This window comes from Leucoraja erinacea, chromosome 1, assembly GCF_028641065.1.
Source record: "Leucoraja erinacea ecotype New England chromosome 1, Leri_hhj_1, whole genome shotgun sequence".
NCBI lineage: Eukaryota > Metazoa > Chordata > Chondrichthyes > Rajiformes > Rajidae > Leucoraja > Leucoraja erinaceus.
In genome coordinates, this window is record NC_073377.1 from 91,552,659 (window position 1) to 91,575,306 (window position 22,648).

The window sequence follows — 22,648 nt, forward strand, 5'->3', positions numbered from 1 at the left end:
CCACTCAAGCCAAGAAGATGCAGTCTGAATCAAATACTTCCAGGGGCCAAACACAGAGAACTGCTCAAAGACATCCTCCACTAGAATAGAATAGAATAGAATAGAATAGAATAGAATAGAATAGGAATAGAATAGAATGCTATTTATTGTCATTCAAACCTGGGTTTGAACAAAATTCAATTTCTACAGTTTTTTTACAATTACAAAAGAATCCAAGACCCACACTTAACACAGTGTACATAAACATCCATCATAGTGAGTCTCCAACATCTCCTCACTGTGATGGAAGGCAAAGTCTTTATCTCTTCCCTTTGTTCCTTCTCCCGTGGTTCAGCAGTCCAACTGCAGTGTCGAGGCGAACTGGGGCTCCGATGTTAAAGCCCCAGGCGGGTGATGGTAAGTCCTGAGGCCGTTTAAGCCATGCTGGGTGATGTTAGGCCCCGGCTCCATGTCCTTCAAACCCGCGATTCCAGCGGGAGAAGTCGCCGTTGCGGAGCTTGGAAAAGCGGTCTCCCACCAGGGACCTGCGAGCTCCCAATGTTCCCGACCACCGGGTCTGCGGCCGGTGCCTCCGAACTCCAAAAGTCGGGTCGCAGCCGCACGCCACCACAGCTCTTCCCGCTAAGAAGTTGGGCAGCTCCGCGATGTCAGTTCCGCAGGCTCTGCAACTGGAGCCCTCAGGTTAGTCCCGGCCAGAGGTCACTGCCGGCTCCACGATGTTAGGCCCAACGACATCCGGGACCCGACAGGGAATAGTCGGGTCCCTGCACAGGGAAGAGATTAACGGTTTCCCCCACAGCCCCCCCACCACCCCCCACATATACACAGCTAAAAAAAATAAATAAAAATTAACTCAAAGACATACATTTAACAAGACAAAAAATAAAAAATGACAGATGACTGTAGTCGAGCCGCTGCCGTTAGGGGCCGCCACTCCCACATAATGGGATTACTATCTGGAGTCCTTCACAAATAGGGATTCAGTAACCTCCTGCTACAGAAGCTACACCACTGACCAACTATCTAACGGGCATCTAAGATGAGCACTAAGGTGGGCGGCGCGGCTCTGGCCAGCAGCGGCCTCTGCAGTCTGTCCGCGTTTTATTTTTTTCTGTCTGTGTTTTAATGTAGTTTTTGTTATTTTTTGTTAGGGTGTGTGTGTGTTGGGGGGTGGGGGGTGGGGTGGGACGGGGGGGGAAACTTTTTAAATCTCTCCCTGCACTGGAGACCCGACCTTTTCTCGCCGGGTTTCCGTTGTCGTTGGGGCCGCAACGAGGAGCGGCCTACAACAGGAAGAAGCCGGGGACTCTGGTGCTACAACTCACCGTCGCCGTCGCGGGGCTGGCCGAGTCCGGAGCGGGTGGAGCGGTGGAGGAGCGCTGCTGCTGCTGCTGCTGCTGCTGCCCCCGACCGGAGAGTCGGAGGCTCCAACGACAGGTCTGTGGACGGCGGCACCGGGAGCCCGCGGCTCCCTGGAGGGAGACCGCTTTTCAGGGCTCTCGCAACGGCGACTTCCCCCGCCCGAGTTGCGGGGTTGAAGAGCTCCTGGAGCGGGGCCTGACACCATTGCCCCGCGCGGCTTGGAATGGCCGCGGGACTCTGCGAGCGCACGCCGGGGGCTCTAACACCAAGACCCGGTGTGCGACCTTGCACCACCCGGCGTGGCTTTAATGGCCGCGGGACAATCGCCATCGCCAGCCGGGGGCTTTGACTTTGACTCTGACATCGGGGGGGGGGGGAGAGTGCAGTGGAGAAATAAGTTTATTTGGCCTTCCATCACAGCAATGTGATGGATGTTTATGTAAATTATGTTGTGTCTTGGGTCTATGTGTTTGTATGTATGGCTGCAGAAACGGCATTTCGTTTGGACCTCAAGGGGTCCAAATGACAATAAATGTATCTTATCTTATCTTATCTCACAAAAGAATTATAAAGAAACAAAGAATTTCACATGTTGGTTTACATAAAAAAAAGACACAAGGTGCTGGAGTAACTCAGCCGACCAGGAGCATCCTTGGAAAACATGGAGAGGTAACGTTTCATGTTGGGACCCTTCCTCAAACTCGCAAAGACTTCCAAAAGACTGATTAGTTTAATTTGGAAGCATTATACAATGTTTATATTCATAATATTGAACTAGAACATCGGAATATTCACTGAGATTAGGATATTCACTGGTTGGATGAATTTAACTTCTACTTATTGGAACTGGAATGATGAAAAAGAGAGGGAATATGGGACTGTTGGCAAAAGATGAGTTGAATTAAGGATACAAATATTTCTCATGAATTATTTAATCATGAAGCCAGGCAAAGAGGGACTGTTTAAGTTGTAGCCTTTCATCCTTTGTGGGTTATTTTACTTCCTAGTGCACTGCCTACAGACATTAATCATACTCAGTGGAGACCAGTCTTGTCTCTGAGCCAGGCAGGTGTGGTTTCATGTCCCACTCTACGAACATGATCACTTATGTCAAGGCAGATACGTGAATAACTTCGGGAATATGACAGTGTAGCAGCGCAGATATCGAACCCGGCGCTTAAAAGCCGCGAACACGGGAGGGGCTGCTTGTTTCGCGCATTTTTTCACTTGCACGCGTTAGTTAAGCGCCCACCACCGTTGTGGGCAGACGTGTCTGTAGAACCTGTATACTGGATATCGAACTTTTGAATAAAGATCTGTTGAAAACTCCAGTAGTCATTTCTCAGACCACTAAATTGGTGACCCCGACCTGTCTAGCCGACATTAGACAAGAAGAATTATGGATGAAGAGAGTCTTCCCGCAGAATCAGCTAGCACGAGGCCTTCAAACTGCCAGTCTTTTGTCCTGATCAACCTCAGGTGTGGTTCGCCCATGTTGAGGCACAGTTCCACCTTCATCTCATCGACGCCGACGACACCATGTATTTCCATGTGGTGGGCGCATTGCCACAAGACTGTGCCTCGAGGCTGTTGCCTTACATCAGGGACCCTCCCTCCAGCGGCAAGTACGAAGGGTTGGAGGCCCTGTTATTTCACGCTTACGGCCTTACCCACAGAGACAGGGCGGTGAGACTGCTACATATGGGCTGCATCGGCGACCGAAGACCATCGATGATCATGGCAAAGATGTTGGCCCTGATGGACGGGCACCGCCCTTGCCTATTTTTCGAACAGGCGTTCTTAGAGCAGATGCCCGACGAAGTACAGCTAATGCTAGCCGGAACTGATTTCTGCGACCCGCAGCGGCTCGCGGAGAGAGCTGATGAGCTGTGGGCGCACAGACGGTGGTACGTCTATGCTTTCGCCCACCCTCTGGTCACACAACGGGTGCAGCCAAGCCGATATCAAGAAGAAGAGACCCAGCCCAGCGCCAAAGAGGAATCGCCACGGCTAGTAGTCCACAGTCAACGCAGATTGTGCTACTACTACCATCAATACGGACTCGAAGCTCGAAGCTCGAAGATGTCGGAGCCCCTGTTCGTTTCTGGAAACACCCAGGCCGATCGTCCATAGAGGCAAACGCGATTGGCCCCAACGCATGCCTCTTCGTCAGCGATCGCCATTCAGGCCACCGTTTCCTGGTGGACTCCAGTGCTCATGCCAGTATCCTGCCCCCAAGCGCTCGAGACATTTGTGCTGGTAAGGTAGGCCCATCCTCTCGGCCATTAACGGGAGCGCCATTCGCACCTACGGTACGCGGACCACAAATTTAAATTTCGACTCCCGCCAGTACAGGTGGATGTTTATCGTTGCTGACGTTGCCCAACCGATCCTGGGGGCCGATTTCTTGTGAGCGTTCTCCCTGTTAGTCGATGTGCGAGGTGGACGCATGGTCCCTGTGTCGGATCCATGCCCTGCCAAGCCGCGCAACCCATCAACGCCCCTACAGATATTTGTCGAGGTAGCTGAGATCCAGCAACCTTTCGCAGCCCTGCTCGCTGACTTCCCAGGGTTGCTCAAGGCCGCGCCCCGTCGTGGCATGGTCCACCACATTCCTACCGAGGGACCACCGGTACACGCCCACGCACGCCGTCACCCACCCGATACACTGCGCATCGCACGGGACGAGTTTCAGCTTATGTAAGACATGGGGATTGTCCGGCGGTCGGATAGCCCTTGGGCTTCCCCAATACACATGGTGCTCAAAGCATCCGGGGGTTGGAGACCTTGCGGTCATTACCGGCGTTGAACCACCACCGCTGATCTGTATCCAGTCCCGAACATCCAGGATTTCTCGGCCCATCAGGAGGGTGCGACCATTTTCTCAAAGGTTGAACTTATCCACGGGTATAATCAAATCCCGGTTCACCCTGACGACGTTCCTGAAACGGCCACATTACCCGTTTCGGCCTTTTCGAATGGCTCAGAATGCCTTTTGGCTTGAAGAACGCTGTTCAGGTGTTCCAAAGGCTAATGGGTCAGGTCGGCCGGGGTTTGCCGTTTATTTTCATCTACCTGGATGATATTCTGGTGGCCAGCAGCTCACAGGCGGAGCATGTCAAGCACCTCCGCCTGCTCTTCGAACGACTGCGTAAACACGGGTTGGTGATCAACCCTGCAAAGTGCCAGTTCGGATTGCGCTCCATTTCTTTCCTAGGTTATAGCATCACTTCCCACAGTGCGCAGCCACTGCCTGAGAAAGTCGACGCCATCCGTCGCTTCCCCAGGCCTCTATCGGTCAATTGTCTGCAGGAGTTTATCGGGATGGTTAACTTCTACCACCGATTCGTCCCGTCTGCAGCCGCAATCATGCGCCCGTTATTCCAATGCCTGACCGGAAAGCCCAAGGACCTGGTCTGGTCCAGGAGGCACAGAAAGCGTTTGAGGGTGCAAAGACCGCATTGGCCAATGCCACTATGCTGGAACACCCTAGGGCGTCAGTCCAAACGGCCCTCACCGTGGACGCTTCCGGCGTTGCGGTAGGTGCCATCCTCGAGCAGCGCGTAGGTAGTCGCTGGGTGCCGTTGGCATTTTTCAGCAGGCAACTGCAAGCCCCCGAAGTTAAATACAGCTCTTTCGACAGGGAGCTCCTCGCACTTTACCTAGCGATCCGCCATTTTCGTTATTTCCTGGAGGGGCGTGTTTTCACCGCATTTACCGACCACAAGCCACTAACATTTGCTTTAACCAAGGTGTCTGATCCTTGGTCTGCCAGACAGGAATGGCACCTTGCCTACATTTCTGAATTCTCGTCTGATTTTCGGCATGTGGGAGGGAAGCTGAACGTTGTGGCTGATGCATTGTCCCGTCCAGCGCTGCCCGAAGTCTCAGCGCTTAGCCTAGGCGTTGATTATGAGGAGCAGGCCGCCGCCCAGCAGGTAGATGCCGGTATGGAGGTTTACCGCAATGCTGAATCAGGACTGAAGATGGTTAACGTGCCATGTGGCGCCTCCGGCTTACAGGTCCTTTGCGATATCTCCACGGGCAATGCCCGTCCTATTGTCCCGATCGCTTGGTGACATCGGATTTTTGACACCATCCACAGCCTAGCGCACCCGTGTATTCGCGCCACCTCTGCCTCGGCCGCGGCGAAGATCGCCTGGCACGGGTTAAGGAAGCAAGTCGCTGCATGGGCTCGTTCCTGCATCCCTTGCCAGATCTCCAAAGTGCAGAGATGTGCACCCGCCGGTTCAGGATTTCGCCGTCCAGGATGGCAGGTTCCTGCACATCCATGTCGACCTGGTAGGTCCCTTGCCTTGTTCGTGTGGGGCTACCGATTTTCTGACCATCGTGGACAGGTTTACCAGGTGGGCAGAGGCTGTTCCATTAACGGATACCTCCGCTGACACGTGCGCGAGTGCCATTGTCTCCAATTGGATCGCTCGTTTCGGGGTTCCCTCAGATATTACTACCGATCGTGGGGCCCAGTTCATGTCCTCCCTGTGGTGTGATATGGCACAGCTGTATGGTGCGAAGCTGCATCAGCCTATCGCTTACCACCCGGAGTCCAACGGGTTAGTTGAGTGTTTCCACAGGCACCTCAGGTCGGCATTAAAAGCTCGACTCACCGGCCCTGATTGGGTCGATCAGTTATCTTGGGTCCTCCTCGGCATCAGAACAATGCCTAATGAGGACCTCAAAGCCTCTTCGGCCGAGTTGGTTTACGGCTCGGTTTTGAGGGTTCCCGGGGATTTCTTGCCCGTCCCCTGGGACCAGGAGGTTACAACCTCGCAGTTGTTGTCGGACCTCCGTGAGTGGGCGCGAGCTTTAGTCCCGGTTCCCACTTCCCGGTATGGTTCGCCTTCGGTACATGTGCCTAATGTGTTACGGGATTGTGCTTATGTTTTTCTCCGTAGAGACACTCATCGCTTGCCATTACAGCAGGTGTACGAGGGTCCGTACAAGGTGCCCAGTACTGGTGTCTCGACGTTCATGTTTGACATGGGTGGCAGAGAGGAGTTCGTCTCCGTGAGCCCCCTTAAGCCAGCATACGTCGACGAGGATATCCCAGTGATAGTGGCCTGCCGTTTTGCTGCCCTCTGCACAGGGGTTTGTCACTTTGACAACCACAAGCAACAGCACTGCTTTGCTTTGAGGTTGATTGTGCCTGTAGCAGTTATCATATTCATAGTCATACAGCGCGGAAACAGGCCCTTCAGCCCAACTTGCCCATGCTGTCAAAGATGTCCCATATAAACGCGTCCCATTTGCCCACATTTGCCCCATATTCCTTTAAAATGTTCCTATTCATGCACTTGTCCTAATGTCTTATAAATGTTGTTACATTTATTGCCTCAACTACCTCATCTGGCAGCTTGTTGCATATACCCAACACCTATCAGTGAATAAGTTGTCCCTCAGGTTCCTATGGAAAGCCAACAGATGTCACAACCTCTTCAATGATGTGAAGTTGACAACCATTTGTCATTGCTAAAAATTGATGAAAACTCTTCCAGATCCACTTATTTTCCCTTTAACTGTCCGGCTCTTATTAGCACTATCGTAGTCAGACTAAATCTCAAGAAAAAGCTCTATTAGGTTCCCTCATCTAAACATTAATATTTGTAACAGCGGGGTTTAAATTAACATAAAATTTATAGCAACACCAACCTTCACTCTTTCTAGTCACTATTACAGTACAATTGCCCCAGAAAAGATGGAAAATCAATCATGGACTTCAACCCCTTGATATTCCATTTAAATTGCATTGCTTTTTTTTTTTTTTTTTTTAAATTATTTTGTTGTTTTTTTTTTCTTTGAAAAAAGATGAGAATAAGAAAAAGAAGTTAGATAGTAAAGGATAGAAAGATGTGAAATATATAGTGTGTGAAGAAAGAAAACGAGTAAATGAAGAAAGTTGAGAGAGAAAATAGTGAAAAGAAAAGGAGATCATTATTTATAGTCTTGACCAACCCTCGTCCAGTCCTGAAACAGTTATTTTTTACAATTGTGTTGCACCATATGATTCCAAAAAAACGACGAATGGAGACCAACTCGTTATGAATTGGTCTGATTTATCCATTAGGGGGAATCGCATTTCCTTAATTGCATTGCTTATTGTTCAGGAACAACCCTCTCAAATGTTGGGGTAATCAAGAAATGGTATGATGCTGGTGTAATCACACCAGGCAATCCAAGCCATAGGCACCACTATGTGAAATTTGTGTGGTTATTATGTTAAAACAATCTACCTGAACTAAATAGCTGCGCATCTGTTTATTGAGCAGTCGGTATAGGGTTGGTACCAATACTAATCAAAGACAGCTAAACGTAAAACTTTATCAGTAAAAAGGAATCAAATGTAATAAATGTAGAGTCTGCAGAATCGTTCCTGCTTTTATAACATAATTAAAGCAGGAACAATTAATATTACCAATAAAATATTGTGGTTGTGAATAAACGTACTGATACAGTTGCATCACTAACCTGTCAACAATTCTACTACTTGGAAGTGTCAAAAGCAACACTAAACATTTCAGCTACAATATTATATTATCAAAGTACTTTGTGGCCATCATAGATTTTCTAAAGTTCTCTGATATGCACATCGATATCCCTGGAATGTTGGGATATGGCAGGCGGAGGAGATTAGTTTAATTTGTCAACATGTTTGGCACGGATATTGTGGGCTGAAGGGCTTGCCTTGTGCTGTGCTGTCCGATGTTCTATTTCATGTTGGGCCCAAGTTCTTGCAAGAGTTGATGAACAAGATCTCATCTGCTAAAATTCCTTTCTGATACTTAACACGTGTTTCTTTAGGACCATGCCATAGTTACAAATAGAACATGCTATTGATTTATTTTTGTGTTGACCAGTCCACTTCAAAGGTCATCCATATTTTGATATGTCATTGACTATGGGCTCTTCCTGCGTCTTTAGCACTTTCAGTCCAACCCTCAGTGATCCAGCTAAAACCTAAACTGATTAAGACCTAAACTGATTTTACGTACTTGAATTTCTTGTCATTGGCTGGTAAGGAATAATAAGATTCTAAAAAGGAAATAAAAGAAGCTGTATATCTAACAATAAATGAATATTTGTTTTAGAAAAACACAGAAGAACATAGTATCAGCATAACAGACCCCTGAGACTGCTGTGCTGTTCAGTGATGTCAGGATTGTTATCATTGAGCAGTGTCTGCCAGTCTCTACCTATAGTATATTTCAGTCATGATCATATTGAATGGTGGTGCTGGCTCAAAGGGCCGAATGGCCTACTCCTGCACCTATTTTATATGTTTCTATGTTTCAATGATTCTGTCCCAATATCTCTCTGGTGTAGAGAATTCTAAAGAGGCATAACCCTCTGAGTGAAAAATAATATTTTCATCTGTGTCTGAAATGGTAAGCCTCTCATCCTGAAACTATATATTTTTGTTCCAGATATCTTCATTAAGGTAAAATCATCTCAGCATCCACTGTCAAAACCCCTTGGAAGCATACACATTTTCATAAATAGATGCCAATGGGTATGTCTAACCAGCTCAATCTTTCTCCGTACATCATTCCATTCATACTGTATAATTATGACTCTAATCCAGGGAATTTTGGTAGGTTACAAGCAATGCATCCACTCTTTCTGCAGCTGTTTCCTTTTGTCCTGAAAATGCAGAACATCTTATACAGCGATTAAATAACAAAATGTTAGCATTATAAAATAATAGATTCTGATGAAACACTAGGAATTCAGTGCTGAAATGTGAGCAAACATTGAACATTTTTAGAGTTTTTCAATCTCCATGTTTCTTCCATCATAGAGAGTGGTTGGAGCAGGGTTCAGAGCATTGTGACCACCCTCAGAACATGACTGCCCAGCAGAAACCAGGTAGGATTGTAGATAGGTGGGCAAGAAGGGTCTAGACCCGAAACGTCATCCATCCTTTTTTCTCCTGAGATACCGCCTGACCCGCTGAATTACTCCAGCACTTTGTGCCTATTTTGAATCTAATTGGTTTGGTTGATGATTTCTAAAGAATGTAATGACCAGACTACCAGCTATTAAACTGGCACTCAACAAATTCCATTCAAACCACAATTGGTACCTATATAATATCTTGGCAGAAGCATGGAGATTTCTACATCATTGTGCATCATTTATTTTTATGGCTGAGGAGCAGGATTGAGGCTCCCCAAAATCCCTGCAGTTTGGATTTTTATGAAGATAAAAAAAAGACTTTCATAACTTTGCTTCTGAACCATGTCTATTTTTCCTTTTTTCACGATCTCTTCTGCCAGCAACCAATATGCAGAGCTGAATCAGTGTCTTTCTGCTAATTTCAGGAGAAATTGCAATTACAAAGCTGCATCCCGTAAATTTGTGGCTTGGGATCACCAATAAATTCAGCCACTTTTGATCACGCAAATGGCAACTAACCCAGAATTGCTCCCCTTTGATTCCATTCATCGAACACGGAATGTTACAGCACAGGATCAGGACACATCTGCCCATAGTATTTGTGCCATTCACGATGCCAAATTAAATTGTATGTGATCCATATACCTCCATTCCCTGCAATTCCATGCGTCTATCTAAAAGCCTCTTTTACATCACTATCATATTTTCTTTCAACACCGCCACAGGCAGTGTGTTTTAAGTATCCACCGCTCTCTGTGAGAAAAACCTTGACACACATATCTCCTTTAAAGTTTTCCACTCTGACCTTAAAACCATGTCCCCTAGTCTGTTACATTTCCACACTGGGAAAAGGTTGTGATTGTCTACCATATCCATACCGCTCATCATTTTATATACTTCTATCAGGTCTCCTCTCAAGTGAAAACAAATCTAAGTTTGCCCAACCTCTTCCACATTTGTCCACTTCTTGCAATTAACATCTTAGTTGTTGTCTCCCTAAACGTTAGCCTTTGTGTAGATAACTACAGGACATTCATAGTTCTGCTGTTAGGCTGATTGGACAATAAGCAGGTGCCATTTTGTCCTGCCACCTGAGCTAAGTTCATGTGCTGGTATTTATCTTCGCCACCTCCCTATATATGGTATGATCTGCAGTTAGTCTGAGTCTGGCAGGTTTCCTGTTTCCTTTGTGTGGTATCCATCTAAAATGTTTACTTTGGTAACCTCCCATCTTCTCTCCTCTGTACGTGGCTTAACCTCTTTTCAATGATTATTTGTGCAAATGAAATACCTGGAAGTATTTACACATGGCTAGATATTTCCCTTAAGGCTAAGTATGGTGTATGCAGTACCAATAACTGATCATATTTTTTCATGGGCAGGCAAGTCATTTTGTTGATGTTGAAGCTTGCTTGATCTAATCTTGTGAAGGTGCTAATCAAAGGAAAGGCCTGGAGCCAAATAAGAATTTAAAAAATTATAACTCCTGATGTAAAGGAACAAGTTTTCCAAGCGGTTTGTTGTGGCTATGTTGTGTAGAGGTAGGAAATTGGCTAATGTTTCCTTTCCTAATCACAGAGGTTGGCTCCATGCCTCAATAACATATAAGTAATGGGCACTGAAGCATTCAAAGATGTACATTGGGTAATGAAAGTAAACAAATCAAACAGTTACTGTAGTATAAAATGGGAAACTAAGATTGAATCTACTTTGGAACGAGGCCTCTGTTCAAATATTTTCAATCATCTGGATTATTTCTTAATTTTATTATAAAGCCGGAAAATATCCAGCTCTCTGGTTTGTATAACTTCCTTCAGTTTATTTATGAATCCCTAATGCTCTCCTCCACCAGTTTAGAAATTAGGTGGAGTAAATCCAAGGCTTTTCTGTCATTCCCTCCAACAATAAATCTGCAGTGACAAATAGTTCAAAGATGAAAGCTCTGTCCCTCTCAGGTATTTATTTGAGCAACTGGGCCAAGAACATGTATTTAAACCTATAGAAGTTGGCTGAGCTTGAGTTATGTTTGTTATTCAAACATGGTTCCTCTTGATTTCCATTTGTGTACTGCTGGAACTGCCTGGCACTTCAACATGTACACTAGTTATTTTGTTAAACTCAGGAATGTTGTCACCATGCAAAAATGCTTAAAGCTTTTTGACATTTAACCAAGTTTGTACACAGGGAGGAGATGGTGCTTTTAAAGTAATACCAATAGCAAATCTCCTTTGCTTAAAATGGCTTGAATCCATCCCATTTTACAGAGTGGAAGTCTTAAGGGGCTGTTCCACTGCGGCGATCTAATCCGCGAGTTCTGGCGAGTTTGCCCTCGACTCATACTCGCAGCATGGTCGACACGAGGTCTTAGGAGGTCTTTCTAACTCTCCTTCATGCTCGAGAGTAGTCCCCGGGTACTCGAGAGCTAGGTCATGCCGTATTTTTCAACATGTTGAAAAAAGCCAGCGAGTAAAAAAAGGTCGCCTTTGAAAAAATCGATACTTTTTTTACTCGTAGGTTTAATCGAAGTTGGTCGTAGTACGTCGGCATGTTATTCGTAGGTAATCAAGGGCGGTCAAAGGTAATCGAAGGTAGTCAAAGGTAGTCATAGATAGTCTTCAACATAGTTGAAGGGAGATCGAAGGGAGGTCGAAGGAGATTGAAGGAGGTCATCTTCACTCTCCACTATTCGGTGTCCAATTTTCCCGAAGATGGTCGAAGCTGGTCGAAGCTAATCTTCAACATAATCGAAGGAGGTCGAGGGAGGTCTTCTACATATTCAAAGGAGGTCCTCAACATGACATTTTTTAAACTCTCCTAAACTCGCCAATTAGGTCGCCACAGTGGGACAGCCTCTTTATACCACATAATGCACCAACTATTTTGTTATGTATAGTACGTTGTCACACTTTCTATTTAGCTGATCCAGTTAAATTTCTAGACAACGGTGATCCTAGGATGCTGATGATAGGTGTTTGATGATTCTAATCTAATATGTGTGGGGAGATTGCAGCCTTCACGTGGTCCGCCCTGTTTCAACGAATACAAATCAACCTGGCATGCACAAACAAATAAGATCAAATAGAACAAGTTGTTCTACAACTTTAGGCTGTGCACGCCATACGCAAGAAGAAGAAGAATCTAATATAATGTGTAAAGTTGGTGACTTGAATTATTGGAGGCAGGCAATGTATTGCCATTGTGTGGAATGAAGTTACTTGTCACTTATCCACCCAAACCTGAATGCAGCTCAGTTTGATTTGCACATGGGCCTGGGATTTGATTTGCACATGGGACAAGGTATACATTTAGAAGGATTTCCATAGGTGGGCGCTCTGAGATACTCGTAGCAGTGTTCTGCTTGAGGATTGGATCAATGAGGAGCTGAATCATGGATAATCCACATCTACATTCTCTCAGATGTCGTGCAATTCCCGGGGAGCCTCTATTCCATCGTGGGAGTGACTTGTTCTATAGTAGGCGATGGCAATGTCAATGAAACATGGTGGCTGAGGAAGCAGGTCTGTGCCCTTGGCTAGTGACCTAATCCTCCAGAGATGTCCTAACTCTGAATCTCCTGGAGGAGGGCAGATTGCTGCTGTGCAGTTATGTTCAGTTCAGCCAAAGAGGAGAAGTTGCTCGTACAATAAAGTGTGGAACTGTTCTGAATGTTGTGATGAGAATTGTACAGTCTTGATTGTACAGACTTGATATGCACTTCATTGCCTGACCTCTCTTAACATTCAGTTGGTAGTGCAGAATGGAGACTCTTGTCCTCTCTCTGGAAGACAGGATGCCTCCTGCAACCTTCAGCACGCAAGCACCCTCCCTGGCATTGCACCCACCCTCTTCACCAAACTGCAGGCACACCAGATGATACCGCAGCCTGCCCAGTAAGGGCACAAACACATTGTGAGCATCCTGAGAGGACATCAGTAGCACAGAATTAAGTACAGAACCAGCCTTCCAGCAGATGAGCATCATCCCAGAGCAAGTATGCAGCACACGAGTCGCAGTTTCCAACCTATTTGAATTTACAAAGAAGAAGTTTGCTACTGGTGAGTCTCACAAATTTGATTGAGATTTTTGAAGGGGTCACCAAGAGCATCGATGAGGGCAGAGCAGTGCACATTTCTATGTAGGCTTTAGCAAGGCCTCTAACCGGTGGGCTGGTCCTGAAAGGTGGAAAACCTGGAATCCAGGGTGAGCTAGGTAATTGCTTACAAAATTACCTTGGTGGTAAGCGATAGAAGGTGGTAGTGCTGGGTGCCTCACAGATTGGAAGTCTATGACCAGTGATATGGTACATAGATGGGTTTTGTGTTGCCTGTTGTAGAGTCATAGTCATACAGAATGGAAACAGGCCCTGCGGCCCAACTTGCCCACACCGACCAACATGCCCCATCTACACTAGTCCCACCTGCCTATGTTTGGCCCATATCCCTCTAAACCCATCCTATTCATGTACCTGTCTAAATGTTTCTTAAACATTTTGATAGTACCTGCCTCAATAAGTTCCTCCAGCAGCCCTTTCCATACACCCACCAACGTTTGTGTGAATAAAATGGTCCTACTCTCAGCTATATTACTAATTTGTTTGAGAATGTCGTTGGCATGGTTAGTAAATTTACAGATTACTCAAAAATTCAAAGTAACATTAGCAAATTTGCAGATGACACAAAGCTGTGTCATAGTGTGAACTGTGAGGAGGATGCTATGTGAATGCAGGGTGACTTGGACAGGTTGGGGGGGTGGGCAGATGCATGGCAGATAAAGTTTAATGCGGATAAATGTGATGTTATCCACTTTGGTAAAAAAAACAGGAAGGCAGATTACTATCTAAATGGCAGGTATACAAACATGCTGGAGAAACTCAGCAGGTGCAGCAGCATCTATGGAGCGAAGGAGATAGGCAACGTTTCGGGACGAAACCCTTCTTTAGGTTTCGGCCCGAAACATTGCCTATCTCCTTCGCTCCATAGATGCTGCAGTACCCGCTGAGTTTCTCCAGCATTTTTGTGTACCTTCGATTTTCCAGCATCTGCAGTTCCTTCTTAAGCACTATCTAAATGGCATCAAGTTGGGAAAAGGGAAAGTACAACGGGATCTGGGGGTCCTTGTACATCAGTCTATGAAAGTAAGGATGCAGGTACAGCAGGCAGTAAAGAAAGCGAATGGAATGTTGGCCTTTATAACAAGAGGAATCGAATATAGGAGCAAAGAGGTCCTTCTAGACTTGTACAGAGCCCTAGTGAGACCACACCTGGAGTATTGTGTGCAGTTTTGGTCCCCTAATTTGAGGAAGGACATTCTTGCTATTGACGGAGTGCAACGTAGGTTTACAAGGTTAATTCCCAGGATGGCGGGACTTTCATATGCTGAGAGAATGGAGCAGCTGGGCTTGTACACTCGGGAGTTTAGAAGGATGAGAGGAGATCTCATTGAAACATATAAGATTGTAAAGGGCTTGTACACGCCAGAGGCAGGAAACATGTTCCCGATGTTGGGGGAGTCCAGAACCAGGGGCCACAGTTTAAGAATAAGGAGTAAGCCATTTAGAACGGAGACGAGGAAACACTTTTTCTCACAGAGAGTGGTGAGTCTGTGGAATTTTCTGCCTCAGAGGGCGGTGGAGGCAGGTTCTCTGGATGCTTTCAAGAGAGAGCTAGATAGGGCTCTTAAAAATAGCGGATTCAGGGGATATGGGGAGAAGGCAGGAACTGGGCATTGATTGGGGATGATCAGCCATGATCACATTGAATGGCGGTGCTGGCTCGAAGGGCCAAATTGCCTACTCCTGCACCTTTTGTCTATTGTCTATTGTATTTGTTTACAGTCAGATTATCTATCTATAGGATGGAAGTCAGTAAACTGGAAAGGGTTCAGAAGAGATTCACAACGATATTACTGGAACTGGAATGATTGAGCTAATGTGGTGAGACTTTTAATCCCCGAACTGAAGGAGATTTAAGGGGACCTTACAGAGGTGTAAAAAATCATGAGGAGCATAGATTCGGTGAATTGTTACAGTTTTTAATCTCAGGACAGGGGTGTCTAAAACTAAAAGGCACAGACTTAAGGTAAAAAGTGGAAAAACATTAAGGGGACCTGACAGGCGCCTTTTTCACTCAGAGTGCTGGGTATGTGGAACGTTGCTAGAGGGAGAGGTGTCGAGCAAGAGGTGGTTGGCATAATCTTCAACACTGACATTGTGTTCTGTAGAGCCTGTTTCCGTGCTTTATAGAGTTATGAAGACACTATGAATTCTGACTGAATCTTGCTTTGATAAATTCCCTTTGAAGTCACATCTATATTACTAAATCTCTGATCTTGATCGCTTTTGGCCGACTGTGCTGCGATTTCCGAGAGAACGCCGCCACCTACGGCCGTCATTTTTGGCTACCTCGCTCAGAGCCCCCCTCCGCCATGTGAGTGTGGAGGATTTGCTCCGTCGATTAAAAATTAGAGAGTTATTAATGTTTTTACAAAATTCCCCATTCTCTCTGCTGCCCCTGCTGGCGGCAGGGAGGGGGGGAACTATAAAACAAGGAAGTGTCGTGCCTCTCTCAGTCTCTGCCAGACCAGGAAGCGATAAGGTCATGGCTCTCTGAGCTGCGAATAACACTGAATGCACGTCTACTCCAAGGTGACGTGCACGTCTACTCCATTTCTACAGTTTTTTACAAGATACAAGATACAAGATACAAGATAAGTTTAATTGTCACGTGTGCCAGATGGCACAGTGAAATGAATTCCCATACAGCCATACAATAAAAATAAACAGGACTCAACACACTATAGAATTCAACACAAAACATCCCCACACAGCAGAATCAAAGTTTCCCACTGTGTGAGAAGGCACCAGAGTCAGTCTCTTCCTCCACTGTTCCCCGTGGTCAGGGTCTCCCCAAGCCCTCCGCAGTTGCAGCTACGGGCGGCCCGATGTCCAGGACCGCTCGCCGGGATGATACCAGTCCGACGTAGGGGCTGCGGGACGTCCTCAGCGGCGTGGACACCAGAGTCGGCCCCCTCCTACCGGAGTCGGCGGCTTCCAAAGTCCGCAGGCCGCGCCGGGTGGAGACTGCTGCTGTAGGCCCTCTGCAATGCGCCCCAGGACTCCTCGGTGTTGTTCAGCGCCGCCCGCGTTGGAAGCTCTCCGCACCAGAGCTCCACGATGTTGGAGCAACAGCCCAACGCTCCGGAGGTCCAAACGGCGACCCAGGTAGGCATCGCCCGCTCCGTGGTGACTCCAGCGCTGCGCCACCGCTGTAGCAGCCCTGGTCCGGATCCCGGTCCCCGGCAGGAAAGGCCGCTCCGATTCAGCTGGTAGGCCGCGAGGTGGGGGGCGAGGACGCGACTCGGAGAAATAGTCGCGTCCCCGCCAGGAAGAGACTTGGAGATGGTTTCCCCCTTACCCTGCCCCCCTCCCCCACATAGAAATGTAAAAGTTTCCCCCTAAAACAGACTTTAGACTAACTAAAAATAATAAAAAAGATAGAAATTACATACAGGCTGTAGGTAGAGGCTGCTGCCAGGGCAGCGCCCCCAGTGGATGTAACAAACACAATCCAAGACCCGCACTTAACATAGTTTACATAAACATCCATCACAGTGAGTCTCCAACATCTCCTCACTGTGATGGAAGGCAAAGTCTTTATCTCTTCCCTTTGTTCCTTCTCCCGTGGTTCAGCAGTCCAACTGCAGTGTCGAGGGGAACTGGGGCTCCGATGTTAAAGCCCCCGGCGGGCGATGGTAAGTCCTGATGCCGTTTAAGCCACGCCGGGCGATGTTAGGCCCCGGCTCCATGTCCTTAAACCCGCGATTCCAGCGGGAGAAGTCGCCGTTGCGGAGATCGGAAAAGCGGTCTCCCACCAGGGACCTGCGAGCTCCCGATGTTCCCGTCCACCGGGTCTGCGGCCGGTGCCTCCGAACTCCAAAAGTCGGGTCACAGCCGCGCGCCACCACAGCTCTTCCCGCTCCGAAGTTGGCCAGCTCCGCGATGTCAGTTCCGCAGACTCTGCAACTGGAGCCCTCAGGGTAGTCCCGGCCGGAGGTCGCCGCCGGCTCCACGATGTTAAGCCCAACGACATCCGGGACCCGACAGGGAATAGTCGGGTCCCCGCACAGGGAAGAGATTTGAATGGTTTCCCCACAACCCCCCCCACCACCCCCCACATACACACAGCTAAAAAAAATAATAAAAACTGACTCAAAGACATACATTTAACAAGACAAAAAATTTAAAAAAAGACAGACGACTGTAGTCGAGCCGCTGCCGTTAGGCGCCGCCACTCCCACTATATGATCCCTAGACCAACATTTTACAGATTGTTACACCCAATGGGCTGCAGATTTGACAGCAAGTTCAAATGAGACCACAATGTTGTTGAGTAAATTTAAGATCTAGTTAAATATAATCAAGATAGCTGTGAGTGTATGACATGTTTTTGCTTCGCTTTAGTTTTTTTTCAAGTTTTAATTTATTATTGTCACGTGGGGGAAAATTGTATTTGCGTGCTATTCAGTCAAAGAAAAGACTATACCGAATTACAATCAAGCTGTCCACAGTGCACAGATAAAGGATAAAGGGCACAACATTTAGTGCAAGATATAATATTGAAATATAAATGAAGTGAATGTAAATAGTAAGATTAAACGAGAACTTACCAGTTTGAAGTTTGATCGTTATTTTATGAGGAGTAACTTTGAGGGAATACGTGAAGAACCCCGCCAGGACGCATGCGTGTCATTCTTCAAAGCAGCGGTGTGAAATCACAGATAACTGTAATGACTAAACATAGTAAGATTAGAGAAGAAATACCAGTTGAATGTATGATCAAGGGTGGGAGCGGAGGGCACGTATTCCCTCAACGTTACTGCTCATAAAATAACGATCAAACTTCAAACTGATAAGTCCTCGGTTAATCTTACAATTTTACTTCGGAGTCACGTGAGTGACTACGTGAAGATTTTAAAGCTCTTTGATTTCATGCCGTGGAAACGAGTCCATGCATCACATCTGCCTTGATTATGGGGAGAATAGAGTTAACATCATTAGACATCAATACGACATTGAGAACCCAACGATAAAAATATTAACACCAATTATTGCCCCTATTTATGGGGTAAATTATATTACAGAACTTAAATTTGTTTCTGCAAATGTTCCAGGTTCAATAACTGGTTTGTTATAAAGTCGTTGGAAAGATTCCTCCATTGACCATCCTGCTGTCTTGAGGATTTGGTCCATAGGAACGTCCAACTTCATAGCTGCCGATGTAGCTGCAGCCCTGGTGGAGAGAGAGTTAATAAATGCCAGTGTCTACTCCAGCCTTTATTAGGACCTGTTTTAGCCATCTAGAGATGGTCTGGACTGTCACTGTTTTGAGTGGCTGTTTGTAGCTGATTAAAGTGACATATCTTCCCTCTGATGATCTTAGTATACTCCATATATAATAGTAAGTGTGTTACAATACAGAGACGACCATCTGTCGGGTAGGCCCTGAATTCTGTTTTTAGGCCTGCTGACCCCTGTCTGTTCTGTTTGACTATTTCATTGATGTGAAAAGTTAAATTTCCAGATGAATAATCATGTTGTCCAACCTTTGTTTCTGTTGTGAGTGGACCCTTTGTGCCGTGACCAAGGCCATCAGCATGACTGTTTACATAGTCAGTTTCTGTAGGGACAGAGCTGTAGCTGAAGACCAGTTTCTTAACATGGTCAGTACAATGCTCACATCCCATATTTAGGAGTACCTGGTTCTTGGGGGGATTAATATTAAAATGCCCCTCATCAATTTGGTTACCAGGGTGTGTCCCAACAGAATGCCGCTCTGTTCCTTGCGACAGGTATATTGACAGAGCACTTCTGGCGCAGTTGATGGCACTATGACTGAGCCTCTCATCGTAATGGAGGCTTGCCAGGAATTCCAGAACAGACGGGACGTTCATAGATCTGTGGGTGATGTTTATTGTTGTGACAGTACTTCCCATTTCTTGATGACACCAAGTACTGATTTTTTGGGGGACTGTCTGTGGCCCGCTGAAATAATTCCACATTCGGTCCGTCAGTCCCAGGTGTAGAAGAGGTGCTTTCAACTCTATAAATTAATAGGTTTATATATAATTATGACATGGGTAACTCCCCTTGTAGCGGGAAGAACCAGTAAATTAGGTCTATGATGGATGGTGATGCATGGTTCTAAAACCATCTCAATATCACCGGGACCCATGGTTGTGTAGGCCAATCAGGTACTTTCAAAATACCAGACGCGGAGTCTACTGTTTATTCCTAAATACCCGACTGATGAGGCAGAAGGAGGGAATGCATAAATGATCCCCCAAAGCAGCGAAGATGCATCTGTAGGTACTGCCCCAGGTTCTGGTTCCCAAGAACATAATTCGATAACTGGTGAGAGCATGGATGTGAATAGGTCGTTATCTAGTGTTCCATACCGTGCTGTTCCAGCAATACATTTTTTATCCAACATCCATACAGTGTGCTAGACTTAGCGTGACCTGTTGTCTACCACTAAATTCAGTTTACCTGGTAAGTTGGTAGCTGATATACAAATATCTATCTGGATACACTTTTGCCAAATTGTGTTGGCCAGATAGTCACATGATGTCGATATGTTTCCACCCATATGGTTGACATATGCTACCACGGTGGTGTCTAACATACTGGTGATATAACCCAGAACAATATGACTTAAAGCCATGGCATGCACTCACTTCCCCAGGTATTTATGCCCAGCGTTTGTAATGATGCCTCCTGTGCATTCCATCTCCCCCACAGCTGGAGATGGAATTAGTAGCATCCCAATCCAAGTGCCCATCAGTATGTAGTTCCATAGACGGGTAGCTGTTAATGTTTGGATTGGAACAATGCCTAATGTTATGTTTCCACCATTTTAGTACCATAGTGGCCTCTGTTGGTAGCTTCATAGGTCTGTCAGAATGACCCCCATAATTTTTGAGTGCACGCATGATTGCGCTCAGTAATTTGATAATGTAAAGGTCCGATTTATGTGGCTGGAACACAGCCACTAAATGCCAATTATTCTACTACCAGTCTGATGGATGGTTTAGTTTACTGCAAGCCTCCATTAAGGCTGTACCTTTTCTGACGGCAAAGTCACTGACATGTGAACTGTGTTAAGGGTGAACCGCAGATGATCTATTGTGTTAAATACATCTGTGGTCACCTCCAATGAGTACTGTCTAGCAAGCATATTTTAATACCATGCTTGCCATGTAGTACCCTAGGATCAATACCTTTGCAGTAACAAAGGTTCCCATCTAGTAATGAATATAAAGTACGAAAGTATTCAAATTAGTCAAATCTATGATGTTGTGGCAACCCCCATCTATATTATGATAAAGATTTTTGGACACAAATTCCTGTGATTCGTGTTGGTTGTCCTCCATTACTCCTATTTTATTAGGGCACTGTAGTTCAGTATGCGCTTTTGATTATTTCTTTGCCTGTAAGCATGAACATTCAGTTCGGTACATGCTGAACTGGATGATTATGTTTTGAATAATTCTATGGTATACCCCTATACTTCTGAAATATAAGTGTCGGTAGTAATATATTCTATGCATCCAGATAGAACTGTAATCTCCCACCAACCTCGTAAGGAGCCAGACCCACATTCCTCCATGGTTATTACTATTTCGGCATCCTCCGTGGTCGTTGAGGTGCCGGTGTCTGGATCTGTAATTGTGTCTGTGTTGAGGGTTTCCCTCTATGTCAAGTTCTTTACCTGTTAAGATAAGATGCCTCCAAATTTTAATATTGGAGGTATGGAGGTTCCAGGTTTGCATAGGCCTGCAAATTAGGGTCTAAATCCGCTTGGATGGTACTTCTTCCTAATGCTGTTACTCGTATTGGTAGTTTGCAAAATAAGGCCAGTGCATCCTGGTGATCTAGTGTCATGTCTTTTTGTTTATTGTGCAGGCAAACCCGTCCCGCTGTTAGGACTTTTAGAACTTTCTTTCGTTTCAATTCCCTGCCCTGCCATGTTTTCAAATACACTGGTTGATACTGGGAACATTCAGTGTTTTGCAGTTCCCTGATGGTAAGTGTCTTCCAATAGGTTTTCTGCACCCCATGTGCACTAGGGGTATGTTCTGCACCCCTGTTCAGGTGCAGCCCAGAATTGACCCCCTATACACCCCTCTGATGAGGGAGAAACACTGTGCAGCCCTACAAGAGGTACTGCTGTAGGACTTACTAGCTGCCCCCCCTGTGACTAGTCTCCATCTCCCGGAGCCTGCCACTTACCTGCTCCAACAGCCGCTCCAGCTGGCTCCGATGCTCTCGGGCACCCAACCGGCTCCAATGCACATGGTCACTGGCCATCGCGGCTGCTCCTGAAGCCACTACTCCTGAGGCCGCTCCTGCTCCAGTTCCTGCAGCCACTCCACCCGGCTCCAATGCTCACGGGCACTGGCCGTTGCGGCTGCTCCTGAAGCCGCTCCTGCTCCAGCTCCTGCAGTCAGCCCAGGATTGACCCTCGGTGTTCCCCTCTGATGAGGGAGAAACACTGCAGCTCTACAAGAGGTACTGCTGTGGGCTTACTACCTGCCCACTGTGGCTAGCCTCCATCTCCCAGTCCCTGCCACTTTGGGGTATTTCCTCCAGCAGCCGCTCCAACCGGCTCTAATGCTCTCGGGCACTGGCCGTCGCGGCTGCTTGAAGATGTTCCTCCTGTAGCCACTCCAACCGGCTCCAATGCTCACAGGCACTGGCCGTCGTGGCTGCTTTGTTCCCCACTCCCAGCCGCTCCAACCGGCCCCAATGCGCACGGGCACTGGCCGCTCGCGGCTATTCAGAGTCGGACCCCTCGGAGTCAACGACCCTGTTAGTTTTTGCTTCCCTCTCCCGCCCGGCTTGGCCGGTGCGGGAGTGAAGTTGGGCACAGCTGTTCCCATTACAGGAGATTAGCATGCCTTTGGCTGCTGCTGCCGGCTGCCCGCAACTCCGCGGTTCTCCCCCGCCAGCTTTCCCGCAGCCTTCGTGGATCCGGTCCATGTCTCCACCTAAAAGGTAAGTGGAAGGAACGCAGAGTCTCCTTACCTGCTGTTCCCGGCTTTCAAATTCTGCCGCTAAGGGAACGTCGTTCCCCCCGCTGTGACTCGTTGCAATGCGTGTAGCGATATGACACACATGCGCCCTGGCGGGGTTCTTCACATAGTCACTCACGTGACTCCAAAGTAAAATGTAATTGAAAGGATGATAGATACAAAATGCTGCAGTAACTAAGCGGATCAGGCAAACATCTCGGAGATGCTGCCTGACCTGCAGAGTTACTCCAGCATTTTGTGTCTATCTTCAGTGTAAACCAGCATCTGCAGTTCCTTCCTGCAC

At 46.8% G+C, this 22,648-nt stretch overlaps 1 protein-coding gene across 1 annotated transcript in view; it reads left to right on the plus strand.

The window, feature by feature from the left end:
- Positions 1 to 5,486: 5,486 nt before the first annotated feature.
- The window catches only part of LOC129711178 (uncharacterized), a gene marked incomplete at its 5' end in the record, with an annotated part of 31,886 nt that continues 14,724 nt past the window's right edge, over positions 5,487 to 22,648 (plus strand). Inside the window, 2 exon segments of the mRNA XM_055659035.1 lie at positions 5,487 to 5,596; positions 5,598 to 6,552. Coding sequence (XP_055515010.1) covers positions 5,487 to 5,596; positions 5,598 to 6,552 — 1,065 coding nt within the window.